The sequence below is a fragment of the Podarcis tiliguerta genome (genome assembly GCF_965153285.1).
Source record: "Podarcis tiliguerta genome assembly, chromosome: 11".
NCBI lineage: Eukaryota > Metazoa > Chordata > Lepidosauria > Squamata > Lacertidae > Podarcis > Podarcis tiliguerta.
Window position 1 is genome coordinate 47,339,872 of NC_139544.1, and position 24,137 is coordinate 47,364,008.

The 24,137-nt window shown below is 45.5% G+C and overlaps 1 protein-coding gene and 1 long non-coding RNA gene across 2 annotated transcripts in view; one reads left to right on the forward strand and one right to left on the reverse strand.

Annotated features, from left to right (window-relative positions):
• Positions 1–24,137, forward strand: part of ADAMTS12 (ADAM metallopeptidase with thrombospondin type 1 motif 12) — a 120,222-nt gene that overhangs the window by 14,516 nt on the left and 81,569 nt on the right. The window contains exon 3 of the mRNA XM_083402623.1: positions 23,535–23,706. Coding sequence (XP_083258749.1) covers positions 23,535–23,706 — 172 coding nt within the window. The remainder of the gene's footprint in view (positions 1–23,534; positions 23,707–24,137) is intronic.
• Positions 2,189–16,680, reverse strand: LOC310659645. The gene is made up of 3 exons (XR_014502900.1): positions 16,624–16,680; positions 15,158–15,227; positions 2,189–2,481 (listed from the first exon to the last, which is right to left on the reverse strand). It is a non-coding gene; the product is annotated as an uncharacterized lncRNA (long non-coding RNA).

Sequence of the window (24,137 nt, forward strand, 5' to 3'; positions counted from 1 at the left end):
TCTTCCCAAGTGATGTGTAAATTTTTTCAGAGACACCTTCCACCCCTGTGGACAGGAGCAGTGCAGTATGTCTCATCTTGAAATGTCTCATTTTAAACCCTGAGACTTGTCACTGAGTTCTGATTTAAGGCCATTTTTTCCAGGATATCTTTTCTTTTTGGGGTGGTGGTGTGTGTGGGTGTTTGTGTGTGTGTGTGTGTGTGTGTGTGTGTTGTTTAGACATGAACATATGATTGCTCTAACTTTGCCCAAGCAGGATGGGCTGTCAAGCTGAGCTCTGCTGGGACTGCATTTCAGAAGGCTGCATGTCAAAATAACTTGCGAAGGTTCTGTCTTTTGAGCACGGCTGTCCTGCAGAGCAGATTGCCAGTTATCCAGCCTGTAATTGCATTGCCCTGAAATCCCAGAAGAACTTCAGAATGTTCAAGGGTCTCTTGCTTTCTCCAGTAACATATAGCTTCAATAACCTGCTTCAGTCCTTTGGGGATGTATATTCTGCACAAAATTTACCCCTCCTGCCTTTACTATCAGGTTTTCAGACCTGGCTCATGTCTTGCCGGTTGGGAGTGAAGGAAAGAGGGCAAGGGCAAGGGAAAGCTGCGTGAAACAAGGTGAGGCTAATGCTTGCTTAGGGCAGAGAACAGTAATGAGTTAAGTCCCAGGATAACACAGCATCCTTTGGGTGACTGAGTGCATTTTATCAGCAGCAGAGGCGAATGACTGCTTTACACAGTATGTGTGTGAAAGGTAACTGCAGCCTGCCTTCATCTTAGGCTAATTTAGTGTCTGCCTCAAGCTTTATCTTTATCATTTATATTCTATCCTGCCTTTCTATGGGACGTGGGTGCCGCTGTGGGTTAAACCACAGAGCCTAGGACTTGCCGATCAGAAGGTCAGTGGTTCGAATCCCTGCAACAGAGTGAGCTCCCGTTGCTCGGTCCCCGCTCCTGCCAACCTAGCAGTTCGAAAGCACGTCAAAGTGCAAGTAGATAAATAGGCACCACTCTGGCGGGAAGGTAAACGGCGTTTCCGTGCGCTGCTCTGGTTCGCCAGAAGCGGCTTAGTCATGCTGGCCACATGACCTGGCTAATAAAGCGAGATGAGCACCGCAACCCCAGAGTCAGCCACAACTGGACCTAATGGTCAGGGGTCCCTTTACCTTTACCTTTACCTTTATCCTGCCTTTCTACTTACCAAAGTAGTGCTCAAGGAGGCTAACAGCATTCAAACTACAGCAAAACCATCAGCAAAGTGAAACAGCAGAGAGCAGATCTCATTAAGACAGACTCATCCTAGAATGCCAAAATTAAGGGCAAGACCACCTGAACAAAATGTTCTGACTCTGATAAAACAGTAAAAGTATTTAAAGGGAACACAAATGCAACCCTGGAACGAAAAGTACCAAGCATTAAAAAAAAAAACAACCCACAAACCACCATCAACTAGTTTACAAATCCACAAGTTATCTCCAAGTGTGCCCTTTATTGTTAGTTAATACAGTGGTGCCCCGCAAGACGAATGCCTCGCAAGACGGAAAACCCGCAAGACGAAAGGGTTTTCCGTTTTCAGAGGTGCTTCGCAGGACGAATTTCTCTATGGGCTCGCTTCGCAAGACGAAAATGTCTTGCGATTTTTGAGGTTTTTTTCCGCTCCCCAACCCCTTTTTCTAAAGCGCTAAGCTGCTAATAGCCTTTTAGCAGCTAATCCGCTAATCCCTTAAGCCTTTAATGGCCGTTAATAGCCCTTAAACTGCTAATAGCGCTAATCCGCTAATGGGCTTGCTTCACAAGACAAAAAAACCGCAAGACGAAGAGACTCGCGGAACGGATTCTTTTCGTCTTGCGAGGCACCACTGTATGTTATTTTCCCATTAAATAAAAGTGAACTCTGGGGAAGGAGAGGGAACGGGCAGACATTAGGACAACTGAGAAGGAGGTTTAGGATGGTAGGCATTGGTTAAACTACAGGAGCAGTTCTGTAAGAGATTAAAAGTTAATTTATTCACATCTGGAACGTAACATGACACGATGTCATGTTCACTATATACTTATCATTAACAGAAGAACAATATTTGTTTTTAAACTCATTTATAATATTTTATTTTTAAGTTGCTGTAGCCCACTCTGGGACAACATGGATGGATGTTGTTATATAAACTCTGGTGAGCCACTGGGAAGGATTGCGGGTCTTCTGCTTCCTGGCGCTCAGGATTCTGACGCAGCCTTTGTGTGTCCCTCCATCTTGCTCTTCCTCCTTCTGGCATCATATCCAGTTGCTTATGCCTCTGTAGCTGATTGGCCAAAGTGCTTACTCTGCAGGAATGGCAATCACTGAATTGCTTGCAGTAAATATGCTTTTCTGGTTTAAGGCAGCTGTGATTTTTCCAGGGCTCATTTTCTCAGTCAGTCGCCCAGCAGTAATGGTTTCGTTCATAGAGATGTGTCATGGCTTCCCCCTGTGCCCCACCAACCATTGTGCTTCCTGGAAGGCATTTTGTGAGGGCAAGGTTATACAGGATGTGGCGTTGGCTCATAAACGAAATAATTGCTGTGCAATCAACTAGATGTTAAAGGTTATTGGCCTAAGCGTAAACCGACAGACACTGTTACAATGCATGTGTCCCAACCCAAATGCCTATCCGTAACACATAATCATATAATAATAATAATTTTCTATTTATACCCCACCCATCTGACTCAGTTTCCCCAGCCACTCTGGGCGGACAGCATTAAATATTAAAAACTTCCACACACCCTTACCAAGAAGTTTAGGACCTTTTGCTAGACATGTGTTTGTTATGAATATGTGTTTACCCCCCGTCTCATGCCCACAAGGAGTTCTCACACAAAATAATGACAGAAATGTTGGTTTATTACACAAAAAGGAAACGACCGAATATGGTAGCTCTCCCCAACCTGATGTTCTCGGTGTGCTCTGGACTCAAACACCCATCAGCCAGCATTCACAATGGTCAGAGTTGTGGGGCAAGGTATCGCGCTTCCCAGACCCCAACCCCAGATAAATAAAGACCGCAACTTTATTGAATACAGATGGAAGAGGTTTGGCTTGGGCATGTGGCAATCAAATACTTCCGGCCTGCCCACCGGAAGTGACACATAGGTCAATCCAGGCGGGGGTTCCTAAGACTTATATCAAATAGGGTGCCGCCTGCAGGGACTGCCATCTGGGGGAGTGCCTTTGGCCCAGGCCCAACCTGGGCACATGGACATGACCACAGGTGCGGGCCATTTAACTGGGCAGGGGGCGGACGCAAGGGATGCCTTCCCCGTCCATCAGCTCCGCCCCCTGGCCTAACCTACGTCCAGGCCTTCATCCCTTTTATGTACTGAGTTGAATAGGATCCAAAGGCAGCAGTCTGATTGGTCCTAGAACAATAGGATCCAAAATGCAGCAGTCTGATTGGTCCTAGAACAATAGGATTCAGAATGCAGCAGTCTGATTGGTCCTAGAACAATGCAGCAGTATGATTGGTCCGCAGGAGCCACCCTATCCAGTTCCATGTGGAAGTGAATCCGCAACCTGATTGGCCCACGGGAGAATCCCGGAATTAGCCAATCACGTGCGGCCCATTGTGTAAATAATGTATATAAAGCAGATATTTGGGGGGAACTTTCATTCCTCACTACTATGAGCTGAATAAAGAGCATGAAATCCACACTCGACTCCGAGTATATTTCAATCCCCATTCACCAAAACTGGGGTGCAGGCCAAGATCCTGTTCCTGATAGGTGGCATGGGCTTACGCCCACATGACCAATCAGGAAGGGGCTCTGATGACAGGATTCCCTTGTCAGGGCCCAGTGATGCCTCTTCCATCCCGCCACACCGCCCAATTGAAAGGGGTGAGCGAAGTTGTAGTCCAACCGTAACTGGAGGGACGTAGGTTCCCTCCCATCTATGCTTCAAAAGAAGACAAGGAGACTACCAGGAAAGGCTTAAGGGATTTAAATGGAGAATACTTGAGACTTCACAGAGCGCCTTACTTATAAAGACTGTGTCTTTTGATTTGGTTTAGGCTGAGGAGAGGCCATAATTGAGTAGCATCATGGTCATGTTTAAGCTGCAAACCATCTTGTAAGCAATTTACTAGGATGCATTAATCATAGGCACTTGACATGTTCTGAAGCGGACGTGTAATTCCACCTTGCGGTAAGATCTTGCTTCAATTCTATTTGGAACCTAATCAGCTGTTTGATGCTGCAATGAAACCTATTTGGGGAGGAAACAGGAACCTACAGTATTACATTTCACAGAACTGAAGTACCTTCACTTTCAATTTAAAAGTTTCCTGTTATTATTATTTTTTATTAAGTTGGCACACAAATTTGCTTTATATGACATATTCATTACCCACACTCTGGGGTTTAAGAAACAAACTCAATAAACTTTGCCACACTCTGGGCAAACTGAATCATTAGCAGCACCATCATTTAAACCATCGGACTCAGCAGCAATTGGGCCTACATCACTGCGTCAGTTTAGGAAGGAATGGCCTTTTAAGAGTCAAGGGAAATGATCATTTCATTGATGAGGAGTCACTGTCACAGTCACTGTGCTGTTGATGTGCTCAGGAGGATATTGTTCTGCTGATCTTTGGGAAGGCTTGGAGAAGGCGAGAACAAATAACAGTCATTTTGCATTCCTGATTGACATCTTTCTTTGCAGGGGGTCAAAGGATCACACACTGTGTCTGAATTCCCCTGTCAGATTTCCCCATAGGAAATGGCTTAAAGGGACAGGTAGATGACAACCTTGCAGTGACTGTCTTGTCTTGTCTTTCTTTTTAATTTGTATCCTTTCCCTTCCCCAAAAAAGAACTGCATGGGGTTATTCTGTTCATCCTCTCATCAGTGAGGCAGGCTAGGTTGAGATTCAGTGGCTGCTTCCAGATGACCCGTTTATTTAGCATTCATCCTGATTGGTTTGCAAGGCAGTGAGATGACACCAGCTATTCCTTGAGCGCTCATTCTGATTTGTTTGCAGGGAGGTTAGATGAGGCCGTGTCAAACCTGTGTTCTTCTACACTTCTTCATTCACTTTTCCATCACGTTCCTTAGAACAAAAACTCTGGTCTTTGGGGGAAGTGCGCTTGTTGTGCAAGAGCTCCAGATCAGCTTTAGTTGTGCATTTGCTGGCGTGTGATTGAATTTGCTGGCGTGTGATTGAATCCCACCTAAAAATAGCCGCAGCCTCGAAACACCCAGTAACTTATGCACTGTCACCTACAGCCAGGATGGCCAGATGTGAAAACTGGTCTCCCAGACCTTTAATAGTTGTGTAGAAGATGGAAATTCAGTAAATTAAATGTGCAGGAGGCCCGCCATCTTTTGCATTTTGTCACTGTAGACAGGGCCAAAGTGCACATTGGGTGAGAGATCCATGTTTGCCATCATTTCAAAATCTAGAATCCAGCTGTACTGTGTGTCAGAGGTTCCGTACGACCGAGCTGAAATAGCTCTCTTCCACATCGTATCTTTGGAATCCATCATGCTTTCCTCCTCCGACGGTGATTAACGATCTAAGCCTTTGATGAGGCTTTAGGCATGCTCCCATCACGCAGAGTATACAAACAGCAGAAAGAGCCGAGAAATGTGTGCTGCATCGCTACGTTTATTTCTAACTACGCAGGACAGAAAAGAAAAGCATCTGCTCTCTGTGAGAGTCAGTGAACAACTGGAACAAAGAAACAAGAAACCAGTAACTTCAACATCTGTCTCCCGTCTCCCGTGAGACTTGCAACAGTCAGGAATGTAAACAAAGTCTTGTGACTCCAAAAACTGCACAGTGGCATAACAGAAACCTAACACGTGTGTGTGTGTGTGTGTGTGTGTGTGTGTTGAGAGCTTGCCATTTGTACCAAACTGCCTTGGGAAGATGTTCAACTGGATAGTTCAGTTGGTAGAGCATGATACTCTTAATTTCAGAATAATGAATTCAAGCCCTACACTGGGCCAAAAGATGGCATTGCAGATGGTAGGTCTAGATGGCTCTCATGGTTCCTTGCAGCTCTACAATTCTATGATTATCCATATGATCTTTTCCTAATAAAAAATTGCTTCTCAAGCTGCTTGTTTTCCCCACAGGTTAAACTGCTCAGTACAAAAAAAAAAAAAAAAAAAAGCTGTGTAATTTAAATGAAGGTATTTTACCTGTGCATTTGCAGACATTGGTTGCGTATTAATTTCTTATCATGAGAATATAGTGTAATTTTGACAGACGTTCTTTGTTGCATTGTGGCAGAGGCAGCCGTATCAGAGAAGGGTGTGTGTGTGTTAAGGACTGAGGTTTCTTCTCTCTCTCTCTCTCTCTGCCTGTTGAACACTGTAATCTGGATAATTGGAGACTCTGTTCCATTTTCTAGGAAAAAACATGTATTTCTTCTTTTGTAAATGGTATTGGCTGCATGGTTGTCCGTGCTGGCTCTGGTGCTTGTTTAGATGCTTCTGTAAGCAAACGTTGTCAAGAGCTTCCTTTTCAAATAGCTAAAATGTCATTTGGGCTTTTGTTGCTGTCGTCATTGCCATAGAACCTAATTAAGTTAAATATGAAAGAACAGAAGAAACTGCTTTATACTAGGTCAGATTAATGGTCCGCTTAGTCCATTCTTGTCTACTTTGACTGGTGGTGGCTCTTCAGCACCTAAGTCCAGCAGAGATCTTTCCCATCACCTGGCACCTGGTTTGCTCAAGTGAAGGTAAGGGATTAGATCTGGTGTCTAAAGCTTGCAAAGCTCACTGGTCTCTTACTGGTCCTGCTTTCTGTTGATTAAGATTGCAGTTCCTCAGGCTTCAGCATCTTGGAGATGAGGGAAACATACAAAGTCTAAGCCTTAAAGTTCCCTGTACCTACCAAAAGGTTAGCTGCTGCATTTTCCATGGTCAGACCTATCATGCTGTAAACATTCATTGAAAAAGAGAGAGAGAATGGGGTTGAGTTGGCAGAAAGAGAGAAAGGAGGTTGCTCTGCCCACTCTTGATTCCCCCCCCTTTGGCTCTAGTCCCACTCACCACTGGCTTGAGCCACATCTACATACATGCAGCTCCTGAGAGATTCCACCCCCCCCGAAATATATGTTGTTGTTGTTTAGTCGTTTAGTCGTGTCCGACTCTTCGTGACCCCATGGGCCAGAGCATGCCAGGGACTCCGGTCTTCCACTGCCTCCCGCAGTTTGGTCAAACTCATGCTGGTAGCTTCGAGAACACTATCCAACCATCTTGTCCTCTGTTGTCCCCTTCTCCTTGTGCCCTCCATCTTTCCCAGCATCAGGGTCTTTTCCAGGGAGTCTTCTCTTCTCATGAGGTGGCCAAAGTATTGGAGCCTCAGCTTCAGGATCTGTCCTTCCAGGGCTGATTTCCTTCAGAATGGATAGGTTTGATCTTCTTGCAGTCCATGGGACTCTCAAGAGTCTCCTCCAGCACCATAATTCAAAAGCGTCAATTCTTCGGCGATCGGCCTTCTTTATGGTCCAGCTCTCACTTCCATACATCGCTACTGGGAAAACCATAGCTTTAACTATACGGACCTTTGTTGGCAAGGTGATGTCTCTGCTTTTTAAGATGCTGTGTAGATTTGTCATTGCTTTTCTCCCAAGAAGCAGGTGTCTTTTAATTTCGTGACTGCTGTCACCATCTGTAGTGATCATGAAGCCCAAGAAAGTAAAATCTCTCACTGCCTCGATTTCTTCCCCTTCTATTTGCCAGGTGGTGATGGGACCAGTGGCCATGATCTTCGTTTTTTTGATGTTGAGCTTCAGACCATATTTTGCGCTCTCCTCTTTCACCCTCATTAGAAGCCCATACACACAAACATGCACACACAAAGAACAATTAAAAATAAATCCCATTAATAGATTTTCTTAAACAAGCAACCTGATCAGATTTTGATTATATTCCTGCCTATTATTCTGCATCATCTTGCAATATTCCATCTTGCATATCCTTATTCTCCCCGTAAAACCCATGATTAATTTTACAGATATCTCACTATGTTTTCAAATATCATGTGCCTCTTATGAAACAGACAGATGCACACCACAAATCATCAAATCATTATTACTCCCGGAAAGCAATATTACTAAGAGTTCGCATTGGCTATGCACGTATCGCAACTTAGGAGGTGAATTGGGCTGATTCGGGGAAAGCTGTCATGTTTCCAAGTCAGATCATGCCTGTGAATTTCAACCAATTCTTTCAGAAAATGAAAAAGTTGTTGACTTTTCCTTTGTTTTTTTAAAAAAATCAAACTTTAGAGGTGCTCTGTGCAAAAAAGAAAAAAAAAGCCTTGGGTGTATCTGACCACAATTTGTAGCCATTTCAAAATATTCCATTATAGCGATGGATAGGCTTTGTTTTTTAACAGGCCTAATCTGGTCTCAAACAAAGAATTGAATTAGAAAGGCACAGAGTGGATCTGAAAGAAATCAGGGTGTTCCCCAAAGCTGCAGATTCAGATACAAATCCAATTTTGTGGCTGATGCACACCCCTAATTTTAAACCCCAAAGGGGGCGGGGCCAAGATGGCGACGAAGTAAGACGCGCTTGCCGGAGCTCCCCTTTCAGTTCATGCTGTAAGTTACCTTGCTCCTATTTTTCTCGAGAAGTTGGCATGATAATGGTTTGATGTTAACGCCAGGAACTCACCCTGTGGAAGCTTGCAATCTCAGCGCTATAAATCTCCTTAATGAGCTTCACTAACAACCTGATTAGCTGTAACTTGGGCAGCCACCGGCCGCGCTTCCCTGGCCTTCCACCAGCTTTTGCTTGGCCTTTGAAGGACTCTTAGATAACCGAGCCGCTCTAGGGGCCCAGCATGACGAACCTAAAACGTGGCCGTACCTCTTCTGTGGAAGACCTTTCCTTTAATGCCTCAGAACCTATGTCTAAGATCTCGAAACCTACTGGGCTGGATTTACCACCTAAGACCTTAGAGCCTTCTATTTCATCGTTAGAAGAGTTTTTCTGCAATCTCGTGCCCCCTTCGCCTGTTACCTTTAAGCAGTTAGATTGCCTACATGATCCTGCAATGACTTCAAACAACCTTTTAAACACTTCCAAGCAGGCAGACTGTCCGTATGACCTCGCAACGACTGCAAATACTCCCTTGCCAGGAGACAAACCGCTGTTGGATATAACCTCCAGCCCAGTCGGCCTCTCTCCTCACTCCGACTCTCACTGTAAATCTTTATGCGATATAGTACACTCAGTGGAGCTGAGGACTTTGCAGAAATATTGCCTGCACTTGGCTGATGAAATAAAGGTGCTATCAGCCTCCGTCAATATGTTAGAGGGAAAACTAAATGCTCTCACCAAAACCCCTACCCCGATTTTGATTCCGCCATCAAATCACCAGGGACCTGATAATCATCAGGCACAGAGCCCAAGTAGGGGGCAGCAGCTAGCAAACCTCCAACTCACCCCTAACAATATATGCTTGAACATCGTTCACTCCTGCTTCCCCTACCATGCCTGGAGAAATTGTAAAGCTGCTGTGATCTCACTGCGAATGTTGACCAGGTCCTACTTGGCCCAGGGCGATCTCCTATCATTAGAATGGCTGCCAGAGACTCCAAAATTTAAGCGCTTGGTGCTCAAGTTCGATTCTCCCAGGCTTCCTACACTTTTGAGCAAACTTCAAAATCGCCTCAACTGGTATGGAATCTTCCCACAAAGATGCTTCTTTAACAACTGTAGGGGCACTATTGGGAAAATCCCAAACTCAGCAAATTTGGTTAGCCGACCTACAAGGAGGACTGAGGATCACGCCCGGAATTCGCAGCAACGGTCCCTCCCTATGAACCCCTCCCCACGATCTACTAGACGACCATCCCACCGGCAAGAAGGGACTGCCTTAAGGGGTAGAGCTTTGACGGATCCAGCTTTGGCCCCGCCAACCTCCCTACTGGCGGCCAAGGGGGAAGGGAGACCAGGAACAGAGGAACAAAACGATAGAGTGCACATGCAACAAAACCAACAAAACCAGAGCCTAGTGCATCAGCAGAAAAACAAAGCTCCTATTGAGACCCAACTTCATTCGAACGACAGAGAGGACTCTTTCTCCATAGAAGAACATGCCCTAATAAATCGGTTCTGGTCACTACAGACGTCAGCCCAAAGGGAAATCTTGGTTAGACTGGACACCCTGAGAAGCAGACTGACCAAAAAGGTGGCCCATGTTGAGACTACGGAAGGCTCATACACACGGCCTATATCCCCCAAGTGCCTAGTGGACAAGAGGACGGCGGGAGGCGCCTTTAAATGCGTAGATTCGGAAGACCAATCGCAGCCTCCGCTGGTGTATGGTAAGGCAAAACTAAAACAGACTGTCACATCTCCGAGTACCTGGTTCAACTATCTTAAACTCTCCCCAAATGAAATAGCTACTCCCCCAAGCCCAAACCACCCCCCTAAGTCCCCGGGAGCTATGGATAATCACTCCCCTATGCAGCAGATGCCTATTGACAAACTTAATGGGAGTGTTTTTTTAGATGTAAAGGGGTCACTGGACTCTGTGGACCCAACAAATCTACACCATGGAGGGACAGAGAATTAAAGCTGCTGTCCTGGAACATTGCAGGATGGCGCGCTAAGAAAAACAATCAACAATTTGCGATGTTTCTTAAGCGATTTGATATCATCCTCCTGCAGGAGACCTGGTACAGCAACCCCATTTTGTTCAATGGGTATTCTTGCCACTCCCTACTTGCTACTCCATCTGTGAGGGGAGGTAGGCCTAGTGGAGGACTAGCTAGTCTCATCTCCACAGAGCTTGAACATTCCTTAAAAGCCCTCCCAAACTGCAATTCACTAGCCACGGCAGTCCTACTCAAAATCAAGAGAGAGGCACTGGTAGTGGTCAATGTCTACCTGCCCCCCTGCCAAAAAAAATCTATAGTGAAAGCTAACTGGGCAGAGTTAGAGGCATTCTTAGAGTCCATAGAATCTTCCTACCCTTCTACACCGATCATAATCGGGGGGGATTTCAACGCCCGTATGGGAACTGATGATGACAACCTTTACAGCCAATATAATCAGATTCAGGACCCTGAAAGCCCAACCGAAGAATGCGTCTCACGACTTTCTAAAGATAATAAATGTAATTTCTCGGGGCTATGCCTAGCCCAGGTCGCAAAAAGAAGGGAGCTGATGATATTAAACGGTAGTAGGGAAGAGGACCACCCAGGGGAGTATACCCATCTTTCAAAGATGGGAGGAAGTGTGATAGACTATATTCTGATATCAAGATTCGCCTATAATTCTGTATCGACGTTTCAAGTGGGACATAACACCGAAAGCGACCACCTCCCACTAACTTTAGCGCTCAATGGCCCATCGTTTAACAAACCCACGGCTAACCTTTACTACACCCCCATCGTTAACCTGGGATCATTGGCCCCCAGAAGCATTAAATGGTCCCCCATGCTTAATACAGAGCTAACTCACCTCCTCCATTCGGAAGACGTGAAGACCATCTACTCAGCCATTGTATTAGCCAATACCGGGGCAAAGGCCATGGACTCGTTCAACGAGTTATTAGCAAGACTAAAGACCTTCCTAACAACTGAGATACTTAACTCTGTTACAAAGCGGGCAAAGGATCAAGAGAGTTGGTTTGATTCGGAGTGTAGACAAGCAAGGAAACGTCTGAGATCAACCTATCGGAATTACAGAAACACCGGAGCACCTTCGCTATTTATGGCCTACATCTATTTAAGACGAAATTACAAACAGCTATTAAAGGTAAAAAAACAAAAAGCCGAGAGAATGGCCTGGTGTAGACTAGTGAAGGCCTCGAATGACAAAGACTCAACCTCCTTCTGGCGTACCATTAGGGGGCTCCTGGGCCAAGAGCAGATTGGTCCCACATGCACTGTAGAACCCCAGGAGTGGATGAAATATTTCCAAACCCTCTTCTATGATGACAAAGCTCAGCACAACGATCCAAGTGCCTACTCTGAGAATTTACCATATTGGCCTCCTGTCTCCATAGAGGAGGTGGGGAAACTAATTGCCCAACTGAAAAACAACAAAGCCCCGGGCATAGACTACATTCCAGCAGAGCTCCTGAAGAACAATACCAGTTGGTGGGCTCCTATAATGGCGTCAATATTTACATACATCGATTCAACAGGCATAATCCCTGGTTGCTGGACAGAGGCAGTAATCATCCCAATCTATAAAAAGGGTCCCATGGCAGATCCAGCGAGCTACAGACCCATCAGCCTCCTCCCCATTCCCAGCAAATTGTACGCCAAACACCTCCACATTAAACTAATCGACTGGATGGAAACTGAGGCAGTTCTGGCAGAGGAGCAAGCCGGCTTCAGACAGGGCAGAACAACAATAGACCATTGCTTCGTATTAGCACATCTCATTGACAAATATGTCAACAAAACACGTGGGATTCTATACGCAGCATTTATTGACCTAAAGGCGGCCTTTGACTCGATTTCACGAATCAAACTCTGGGCGAAACTCAATGCTACCAACATTGACAAAAGATTACTATTCTTGATAAAAAGCCTATATAAAGACTCCAAGTTATATGTAAGAGCCTCAGTAAATGGGCAACTAATTGGCCCTGTACCAGCCACCAAAGGAGTCAAGCAGGGTTGCATTCTAGCCCCAGCCTTATTTAACTTATATATCAATGACATGGTCAAACACCTAACATCCCCGGAGTTTCATGCCCCCAAACTGGCCGAAAAATCAATTTCAGTGCTCCTCTATGCGGATGACGCGGTTCTCTTATCACGAACTAAAGTAGGCCTCAAAAGGCTACTAAGAGAATTCTCAGCTTACTGCAGAAGAGATCAATTGGTGGTCAATCACCAAAAAACTAAAGTCATGGTCTTCGCTAGGAGACACAGACATCACAGATGGGAGATGGACAATCAGCCAATAGAACAGGTCAAAATTTTCAAATACCTCGGAGTAGTTTTCCAGTCAACAGGGGCCTGGGAGGCCCACCATAAATATGCTAGGGAAAAAGCATCTCAAAGCGTCAAAATACTGTCTCGCTTTTACTTTACGAAGGGGGGCAGACATATCCCAGCAGCTTTGGAGGTCTTTCAAGCAAAACCCTTGGCACAACTACTCTACGGGGCCCAAATCTGGACGGGAAATCATTGCCGCACACTCGAAACAGTCCAGTCTAAATTCCTAAGACAGATTCTAGCCGTTCCATCATGCGTACCAAATGCGGCCCTACGGCTGGAGACCGGCCTCCTCTCCGTCGAGACCCGGACCTGGATAAGAACATTCAACTATTGGCTTCGTTTAAATTTAAACCCATCCGGACTATTACCTCTAGTAGCACGAGACGCTCATAGAAGTCGGTGGTCCAAAGTAGTGCATCAAAAACTACTTACATGGGGCCTACAAGCACAGCATCTCCTGGAAGTGGGTCTCCCCAAGGCAAAAACCATTATCGAACAGCGCTTGAAGGATATTGAGCAGCAGAATAATCTGGCCTATATTAAGAAATTTAGTGCTTGGTACGCCTATCTGCCCCCCTCCCATTTTGATTTTCGGGCACCTTATTTGTCCACCTTAACCATCCCAAAACTTAGGCGGGCCTTTACACTGGCCAGACTAAATATGTTACCGTCAGCTGTCCTTGAAGGCAGATATCAAAAAATTCCATTTGAGAACCGGCTCTGCCCCTGTGGAGCTGGCTATGTAGAGACGGCGTCACACGTTCTCTTGTCTTGCTCCCTATATAAAGATCTTAGGGACGAGACCATCACGCCGCTCCTATCTGCCATCCCCGGCCGCTCTTGCGAAGCCAAATTGTGCTCACTTCTAGCCGATCAGAACAGCTCGACAACAGAGAAGGTTGCCAAATTTATCGAGAGAGCAATGAGATTGAGAGCTGGTATCTGAATGATATCAGTGTGGTCACCCGGATTCCTCGCCTAGGTTTTTATGATTATTATCATGTTTTAGTACTATTATTTTATTACTTCTGCTAAGTTTTAAGTACTGAGATTATTAATTTACCTAGGGTTTTAATAGGTCACAAGATTTTAACTATATTTGTAATGTATTTCTGTTGGTGTTTGTCCTTCGGTGCTATGGCCTGTTGGCTATGCAAATAAAGTTTTATTCATTCATTCATTTTAAACCCCAAATGAATTCTTGTATATCCTTTCATACTAGCTGGATTAATCTTGTCCCAGTGCATGGGAGAACAAAAGTGACTTTCATAAAAGGAAAAGATCATTTACTTGCTCACGAAGCCAAGGACAACTTCTAGGGCATATAAAATTCCTTTCCCCACCCTCTATGGATATACATAACTTCAGATTAGTTGCTTCTCCACCCAATTCCCCATGTTTAGAATATGATTAGGACAAAACAAGAGGGAAAATTCCTCATCACAAGCCTTTCAGAAATAGACAAAGGAACCATTGATCTCACAATATGCAAACCACCTAATCTTTTTACATGAGATGCAACCTTGAAAAGATAAAAATGTATAAATTAGAACTGTTTCTAAATGCAGCAGAGAATATAACCCTCTGTTGCAATTCAAGAACTCTTAAGAAACTGGAAGTGTAAGCAGCTAAGAATTCAGTGTAATCCGGTTTACTGTGTGGCTTGAGACACAGGGCAGTTAAGTTGAACAATTATATTGTACGGGTGATATCCAACATCAGTTATACTCAGAATTGGCCCATTCAGATCAATGGACTGAAAGTTGGCTGTCACCCTATGTCTTCAGCTGCTTTTCCTGGGACATTAGCCAGAATAGTTATGACAGTCCAACTCCACCCATCATTCCTGGTGGTATGTATCTCTGAGTAGAGTCTTGGATTTTGTTCTAGAAAATGTCCCAAGACAGATATCTCAAGGAACCTTCGGTCCAATTCAGCTGAAGTCAGTTACTTTTAGGTCCAACTGATTTCAATGGGAAAGCAGAAGCTTAACACGCTCATTAAAATCAACAGGACTTGACAGTGCTTAAAGTTGACGGAGTCAGCTATATGGTCCTTTCCCTGCTTCTAATAATACTTATTTGCAAAGGGGGGGGGGGACACAAAGTGTCCCATTACACCTCCCCCCATCTCCTACTGTTCTGTTGTGTACATGTACTGTAAAGAACATCATAAAAGTGACTCTATGGAGCCTAAGTTCACCTGGGGAGGTTCTGTGCTCTACCCTAGGTGGGTCTGACTTGAACCATTAGCTTCAGCCTCTATGGATTTGCTGTAGGTCAACATCAGAAGAGGGCCCTGTTTATCTCCAGAAGCTTACTTGACCAGCCCTACTCATTGCTCTTATGCCAGGGGATCCTACTGAAGATAAACACTTTCAGGTCCCATCACAATAATATAAGCAATATGCTGTTGGACCAGACCAAAGATTTATCTGGTCCAGCTTCTATTCTCTTAGTGACCAACCAGGTGCCTTTGGGATGGCTACAAGGAGAACAACAGTGCAGTAGCACTCTCTTGAACATATTTCCCAGCAGCTGGTAATTCAGAGCAATTCTGTCTGTGATACTGGAGGTAATGTGTAGCCACTGATATCCTTATCCTCCATGAATTGACTAAACCCTTTTTAAAGTTATCTAGGTTGGTGGCCATTATGACCTCCCATGGGAGGAAATGTCATATTGTAACCATGAACTGTGTGTACTTTTTGTGTGTGTCTATCCCGAATTGTCTACCACTGGTTGGGTCCTGGGTTTATGGCAGAGGGAGGGAGAACTTCACTTTCTCTATTACACTATGCATAATTTTATACACCTGTAGCATGTTCCTTCCTTGCTCTCCTTGACATTTGCCTAAGCAACAGTCCCTCCTTGCATCCCTGCTTTTAGCTTGGAAGTGGCTCAGAAATAGACCAAGCCAACCTGTTTCCTTAGATTGGCATCATTCACTGGGGGTGCTGCCTGTCTTTCCTTAAACAGCCTGGGCAGTTTGATTTGTGTGCTGCTCCCTGCAAGGCTAGCATTCTGTTGAACCTGAAGATTGCTCCCAAATAGTCTGCGACATTAAGATAACCTGCCTTGCCTAGGAGTGACAAAAAAAACTTTGAGCTGCAGAAGGAACAGCAGAATTATATCCCCAAAATTGGGATGGGGGCGGGAATGGACATACTCTGGCTGACAATGATTTATTGGAGATTCTAATAAAGATCTGAACAAAGAGCAAGAGTTCCTACAAAATGGAAAAAATGCTTTTGTTAAAATGATGGCCTATGTAGAGCTGTAATTCTTATGGAAATAACTTCACTCGCCTGAATAACATGGGCTCTATCAGCAGCTGCAGGTAAGCTTCAACGCTGATTAGAAAGCTGTTTGGTTATTCCACTGAGGCACTTGCATACAACTCAAAAAATCTGCCCAATTTTTCAAGCCCTTAGCGACCCCTGTAGCTTGCCAAAATTGGCATTTGTCCTTGTCTCCAACAATTTCATTGGCCTTGCCATCCACAACATTTCCCCGAAGCACAAACAGCTAGGAGGGTGCTTTGTCAATCTTCCTTTCCGAGCACAATGGATTTCTGCACTGACTGCGCAATCTCCTACGTGGAAATGCCTACGTTATGCGGAATGGCTGCCAACAGGTCTCACCACTCAGCACATCACAAGTGCTCACCCAAAATGCGCAAGACGTTTTGATGCCCGGAGGAATGGCATCAGCAGGAGGGCATCCGCCTTGCATGCGGAAGGTCCCAGGTCCAGTTCAGCTGGGAGAGAACACTGCCTGAAAACCTGGTGTGCTGGTCTGGGGGGGGGGTTACCGTGCGGCGTGGTCTGAGTCCAGTCCTGGGTCGAGGGTATGGAGGTGTCCGTCAAGGGCAAAGCAGGGTCCAAGGCAAGGAGCCGGGCGTGGTCAGGAACTCTGGAAGAGCAGGACAGGGTGCTGCCAGGAACAGGTTTCCAATGACGTTGCTCCTACAACCTGGGACTGGACTGACTGGCCTTTATCTCCTCTGAGGCATAGGGTGGTCCCGGCCCACAGGTGACTCGCCTCTCCTGGCCTTAAGGCGAGCACTCCTCCTGTGAGAACTTAGTTCCCTCTGCCTCTCTGCCCTGAGCCTCTGCAGCTCCGGAGAGGCTGGAGGGTTACTGGACCCAGAGGCTGCCTCACCTTCCCCTGAGAAGGGCTGGGAGAGGAGCACCTGCAGGCAATGGGTCCTTGATCACCTCCGGAGCCAGAGCGGATTCAGCTGGTGTCTGCTCCTGAGGATCCGGCACAGGTGAGGGCCCTTCAGGTTCAAGCCCCTGCCCCGGCTCAGCCAGCCCTGGAGGCGGGAACTCCTGTGCAGGCTGGGATTCCTCAGGTTCAGCCTCTGAATCGGATTCCCAGGCCATCACACCTGGAGAGCTGCTTCCAATCCGTGTGGACAAAACTGCGCTAGATGGACCAGTGGTGTGACTGACTGAGCTATTGTCCTCCTTGGGCTGGGTGGGCTTAGAACAGTGTACCTGTGCTGGGAAACACCATAAGCTGATCTCTTCCTTCAGAAATCTCAGGTAAATGCTGTCTCTGTAAGTTCTCACCGCTCTGGAATATAGGAAACCTGGGAATGTGCTCATACCAACTTTGGTCCATCTAGTTCAATATTTTTACTGATCAGGATTTTGGACAGAGGACTCTCCCAGCCTTACCTGGAGAAACTGGGGATTGAATCTGGGACCTTATGGATGCCAAACAGATGCTTTACCAGTGAACTACAGGACTTTTGGTTATCATCAAGTCCCCTCCGCACCACCGATGAGTCCAGGGCTGACCAGGCCTTCCCTGGCTGCTATTTATAGCATAAAAAGCATGCTCATTAATTTCATTCATGCAATTAACATCACATTTAGTATGGCCCTAAGTGTTAGGGTACAACGTGCACCACATAATGTGCTGTACAGTGTTTCCTTTAATGCTGAGTGATCTCTTCTCAAACTCTGCAGCTGGCCCTTCTGGCAAAAGCAGGCTCCGCAGTTTGTGAAGTTATTGGTTTCATATACCGGCTCGCCTCCCTTTTTCCTCCTTGGTGATAATCAGGAGAGGCAAGCTGTATGTAGCTCCAGCCTTGTGCTGTCAGTGTGCCCGTAACATTCTTATGGAAAGCGCAGCAGATTGTGCAGCTGTTTCTTTCCAGCACCTGGGAAATGGAGCAAACTGCAATCATAAAGTCAGAAACAATCCCTTTTCTCACAAGCCCAGCGATTAAATTTGTGGCTGGCAGGATGATGGATAGCGACAGAGAAATATTTCTTCCTCCCTAACTTTACTTGCCACCCAAGACTATTTTTTTGGCAACTGAGGCAGAAAATGCAAATGGTGCTTCTTTGCAGAAATATAATTAAATGCCCAAAAATTTGCATCCCTTAAGAGTGTACCAGTTATGTCAACTGAGACCAAGCAAGTGTAGAAGGAAGCAGAAACCACCCTGCAGCCATACTGGGCACTCTAGCTAAAGTGGCTTACTTTACAGAGGACAGTTCTCTGTTTGAAGGGCTGCCCAGTCCTGTTTAAAGATAAAGAGTTGTAAGAAGGGAGAGCAAGGGTCTGGGAGTTGCTGATCAGCAGCAGATACAATCTTCCCCGCTAGGATGAGAATTCAATTATATTTAAAATACTTCTAAATGCACATCTGTGCATATTAATTAGCAGTACACATGCACAAAGGAAAAGTAAGAGAAGGGGACACAAATGGAATCACAGGGCACTTTGGCTGTTTTCCTTTTCCTTTTTTGAAAATAAATATTCTTAGCGGTGAAAAGAGGACAGTGGCCCTGACCTTGCCAACTTTAAGTGCTGTCAAGTCCTTAAAGAGACTTAAGCATTTGCTTTCCCGTTGAAATCAGTGGGACTTAACTTTAGGTGGATTGGGCCCCTCAAGAAACCCAGAAGGTCTTACTGAGGTTTCCAAACTGTTTTCAAAGGCAGCCCCACATCCAATGCACTGCAGTAGTCTACAGGTGATCATTGCAAAACAAAGGCTGCTTCTTTCTATGAGGAGATGAATGGCACATCCGTCACCTGAGTAGCTAGTAACAAGGCTGGACCTAGGACACAGGTGGGCAGCCTGGGGACTGCACATGGTCCCTGGCCTCATTTTGCGTAGCCGCATTGATACTTTGTGATATCGCAGTACAGCCATACCTCAATAAATAAAAGCAAACAAACAAATGAGATTCTAATCTGAGATGGCCGTGATGTCATGGGCAGGCAGGATACAGAGGAGTGAAGGGAGGCACCAGTGAGGAACCCCCAGGGGATTGGTGGTGGGACAATGATGAGCGGTCAGAGGGAGAAAACGGGGGGAGGAGATGTCAGAAGCAGAAGAGGTAACAGGGTTTAGTAAGAAAGGTGTGTGTGTGGCAGAGAGAAGTCAGGAACCAGAATTAGAAATGGAAGTAGGAGAGGAGGGAGTTAACTTCCCTGATGCAGTGTGATTTATTGCTGGCCTTCTTCTGACTCCAACCCCTGACACATGGTGAAAACTGAGCTGGGGCCTGTATGTGTCTTTATTCTTGCCACCCTTGGCTCCTTGGGAGGAAGGATGGGATATAAATTTGATAAATGAAATTATAATCTGATCATTTAGATCCAGGACACTTTTGTCTCTGGCTCCACCCATCACTGGCAAGCAGCCCCCAGATTGATTACCTCTGAAGGAATATGACCCTTGATTGCCCCCCCATGATCTAGCTAGAAGCACCTCCCAACTGTGTTTTTGATAGAAGCCACTTTCCCATGGTGAGCTATACCCAAAGTGGTTATTACTGAAAAGCAAAACACAGAACACAATAGAACACTGCAACAAATGATCTATAGGCTTAAATGAGTAAGCCCACAGTAAAATGAAAGTTTACAGACCACAAGGTTTCAGCTGGTCTTACTGGGCCCCATGAAGACTCAGCTGCCTGTTTAAAATACAGTTCAGAGGAGTGGGGTCTTCTTACCAGCCTAGAATCATAGAATCATAGAGTTGGAAGAGACCACAAGGGCCATCGAGTCCAACCCCCTGCCAAGCAGGAAACACCATCAGAGCACTCCTGACATATGGTTGTCAAGCCTCTGCTTAAAGACCTCCAAAGAAGGAGACTCCACCACACTCCTTGGCAGCAAATTCCACTGTCGAACAGCTCTTACTGTCAGGAAGTTCTTCCTAATGTTTAGGTGGAATCTTCTTTCTTGTAGTTTGGATCCATTGCTCCGTGTCCGCTTCTCTGGAGCAGCAGAAAACAACCTTTCTCCCTCCTCTATGTGACATCCTTTTATATATTTGAACATGGCTATCATATCACCCCTTAACCTCCTCTTCTCCAGGCTAAACATGCCCAGCTCCCTTAGCCGTTCCTTAGCCTAGATGATTAACTATCAGCTCCCCCACCTCTCCTCAAGAGGAGACTGGCAGCAGCAAAAGGGAAATGCTGGACCAGACATTGATGGTGAGTCCACTTTCCCAGTAGCCTCCCAGAAGTTCCAGCTGCTTTTGAGCTGAAAATATGGGAATTAACTCCATGTTGGATGATGTAACTTGCATACTTCTTTCACTTCAAAAAAAAAAAGCTTGAAAAATTAATCAGTGGTTGTTTTCGTTTCTCCTTTTCCCTTGCTGTTTTGGATTCTGCCAAGCTTGCCATGTCAATCAAACCTGCAACTTCTTCCTTTTTTAGTTTTATTATGTTCTGAGGTTCTTAATTTTTAATAAGAGGACAAGTTGTACGGAGTCGTAACAACCTGTAAAAATGCAACGTGATGGTTCTTTTCTAAAGTCAAGGAAATGTCTGCAGTACAGTCTGCCCTGAAGTAGCAGGGTAAGTAAATGCTTGAGTAGGCAAATAATTAAAACGCTCATCCGTTCCATGCCAACTCTCACATTTCAGGCTGTAGAGATCCTGGAGGACAGTACAGTAGCTAATGAATACATCATAAGAACCGTACGCAGAGTCAACAGGTGCCTCGGTGAAGTGGGAACGTGTCTGCACAAATTGTACAAACAACTTTGGTGAGCCGGGGAGGTGGGGGTAGGCAATTGGTACACAAAAAGGGAAAGGATAGGTAGCTGCTAACACTGGATATACGGTAAGTGGTTTTTTCCTGCCTATCACAGGGCAGAACAACTTAGCAAACAAGATGTTTACAATCCCATGTGTGCAGGAATAGTTCAAATACAGGGTGCAGTATCTTTGAGTGCAATTCACCTTTTCTGTGCCTGCTGATTCTCCTCTGCAAACAAACCCCTGCATTACCCTCCAGATGGATTTGCTTCTGGTTTCAGAGAACAATGGGAAAGACAGTAATAACCTGGTGGAGCATTTAAGTGGGGGAAACCAGCCACAAGGGATAGGGGTGGGTACCCTGCCCCTGCCCCAGCCAAAGAAGACACATGCCTCATAGTTAAGTCTTTAGTGACAAAGAAGCACTTGCAGTGGTTCCAGATACACGCACACACAGGGGCCGCAACTCATAGGGATTGAGGTGACTTCAGCCCCCCTAAAATTGATGGGCAGCTTGTGTTGCCACTGCTACAATGCCTGCCAGGCCTGCCAAGCTGCCGGCAGACCTGCTAGGCTGCCAGTGCCAGTGTACTTCAGGAAGCTGGTGTCAGAAATGTGCTTCCAGAAGTGTGGCCACAGTGGCTCACTGCGGTTGCACGAGCTGGGAATGTGGTAGCTCCTCCTCTTCCTCCTGCCATGGAGGGGAAGCAGCCCTTGGCCTGCGGTAGTGGTAGGAAGAGGAGGAGGAGCCGCCACCAGCCACAGGAGCCAAGCTGCCAGGCGATGCCCGGATGCCCCATGCAACAGCATCGTGTCCGGGCGTTGTGCCCGACACACACTTCTAGCCTCTAGGCTAGAAGTGACACACACACAGCTGGTCGCAGTCTTCCCCACCATGGTGAGATATAGAATATCTCCATTTAAATCATCGTCATTCTTTGTAAATTGGCATCTGCACATTTTAATATGCTCTGCCACACAGTGCTTTACCAGATCATAAAGAGGCGTGATTTGCTAGATGCACATTTTCTCCCTGCAGCTGTGCGACTTTTGCCAGGATGAAAATGCGAGATGTTCTGCATGCTGGGAGAGTGGAACTGCCCCCAAGCCCAGCCTAGTCCAGCTCCCCCTGAAAAGAACTCCAGCTGAACTCTAGACAATCAGGGCAACAATAGCAGCTGGCATTTTGAAAGCTGTGTCATGCATTTTTATTACTTTAATGTGCTTAGGAAGAATTGAATTGCCCTTTTGCGTCTTAATGTCTTTATTCAAGGGTTGGGGTTGGATTGGGTTGGGAGAGGGACTGTAGCATGTCAACAGACTAATGGAAAAGTGATTTCCCTGGTGTTTTTATAGAAAACTGTCCAACATGGGCCTGGAACAAGAGAGTCTTGCCGACTGCTGTGACTCATCCTAGCCTAGGAATGGTTGCTAAGATTGGAAGAAGTGCAATTGTTGGTTTTTTTAGATCTTTAGAGTCATGCAAATATGGGTTAAAAAAGGTGAAATTCGTCAGATAAAATCTAGGGGCAGGGAGGTAAAGCTAGTTATGATTCAACATAAATGACATAAGAAACAATTCACACATGGTGTTTTAACTGCTGCTGGTTCAGTGTATTTGGTCCATCTTGACATCTGTCAGTGATATGTTAGAATTGCTTCACACGTCAAAAAGATGGTGATTTTGTAAAAAAAATATTATCCACATTTTGTTCTTACTTTGCCTTCACATCAAATACCATACGTCTTCCTGTAGGTGGTGTGCAAAATTTTGACTGAATGGTGAATGATTCAGGCAGCAAAAGGGTAATTAATAAGGCAGCTCAGCACTAATACACCATAATGTATTGGGGTTAGCACAGATCTTTTGGTCTACATCTGCTATCAGCCCCAGCTAGCATGGTGAATGGTTAAGGGTGATTGGAGTGATAGTTCATTACACTGGCTACCCCAGCCATAAAGGGTATGGAAAATAATATGTGTTATATCCTTGCTAAAAGGGTAAACTATCGCACAGGTACACTCCAATTCAGATTTGCAATGAAGTGCAATATTTATATGAGACCACAGCCCCAAAGAGTGAACATCAGAAATCCTGCTAATCCACCTAGAGCCAAGATGGAAGTTCCTTTTTGTTCACAGAATAACTTCTTTGTCCAAAAGCGGGGGCTTGAGCAGGGGCTCACCGCCTTACTCACCTTTTTCACTGATGGCACTATCTGTTTTGGGGCAGAGGTGGCCGTGTCACCACACCCCTCGGAAACTCTTGCCAGTTGCTAGGCAACTTTTTTTTGTTTTAACCCAAGTGAAGTTTGCTCCACAAGGTCAGGTTATGCTTTCTCCTCTGTCTAGTTGCCAAAATTCCCACCCACCTTTCTGCGTGAAACAAAAGGTGGAAAAATCAAGAGAGACTCGCAAAAGACAGTATTGTATTTTCAATACTTTTCCCAATACTTGGGAGCTTTCGGTGAAGGGTGGGTGGGTAATAAATACTGTAATGTAATGGTTCTATGTATTCTCTCTCTCTCTCTTTCTTTCTTTCTCTCTCTCCCTTCTCAGGCTGGATACTTCCAGCTGTCTGATGGAGATTACTTCATTGAACCGGTGAAGAAATATCAGTCAGGAGAAGGCCCTTATGCCCATATAGTCTACAAGGCAGATGTCTTTCAGAAAGCTTTGAGGAAACGACGAGACACCTTTTTGAAGGAGGAACAGAATTGTGGAGTGAATGGTACACATTCAAACCTTTTTATTTTAATGCCTTTTCATTCAATAACCCAATCCCAAATATCTTATCTGGAGATAAACCTGTCCCCATGGCTGTTTCATGAAGCATCCGGCAAAAATACTCTAAAAATCTGGACTATTTTGAAACCAGTCATAGTTTCCCTCAGAGTGTCCTGGGGGTGATAGTTTGGCAACAGTTGTGAGGGGTCAGAGTTCAGTTTTATGCGACTGTGACAGTTAAGGAGGTTTTAGATTAGTTAATGTAGATCAGGACTGGGGACCCTGTGGCCTTCCTGATGGAGGGACTCCAGTTCCCATCAGCCCCTGCCCAGAATGGCCAGTGTCCAGAAATTATGGAAGTTGTCGTCCCATCCCTTTAATAGATATAAAATGCGCCAGAAGTGATATGAGGAGTGCCTGAAAGAAAGTCACCAA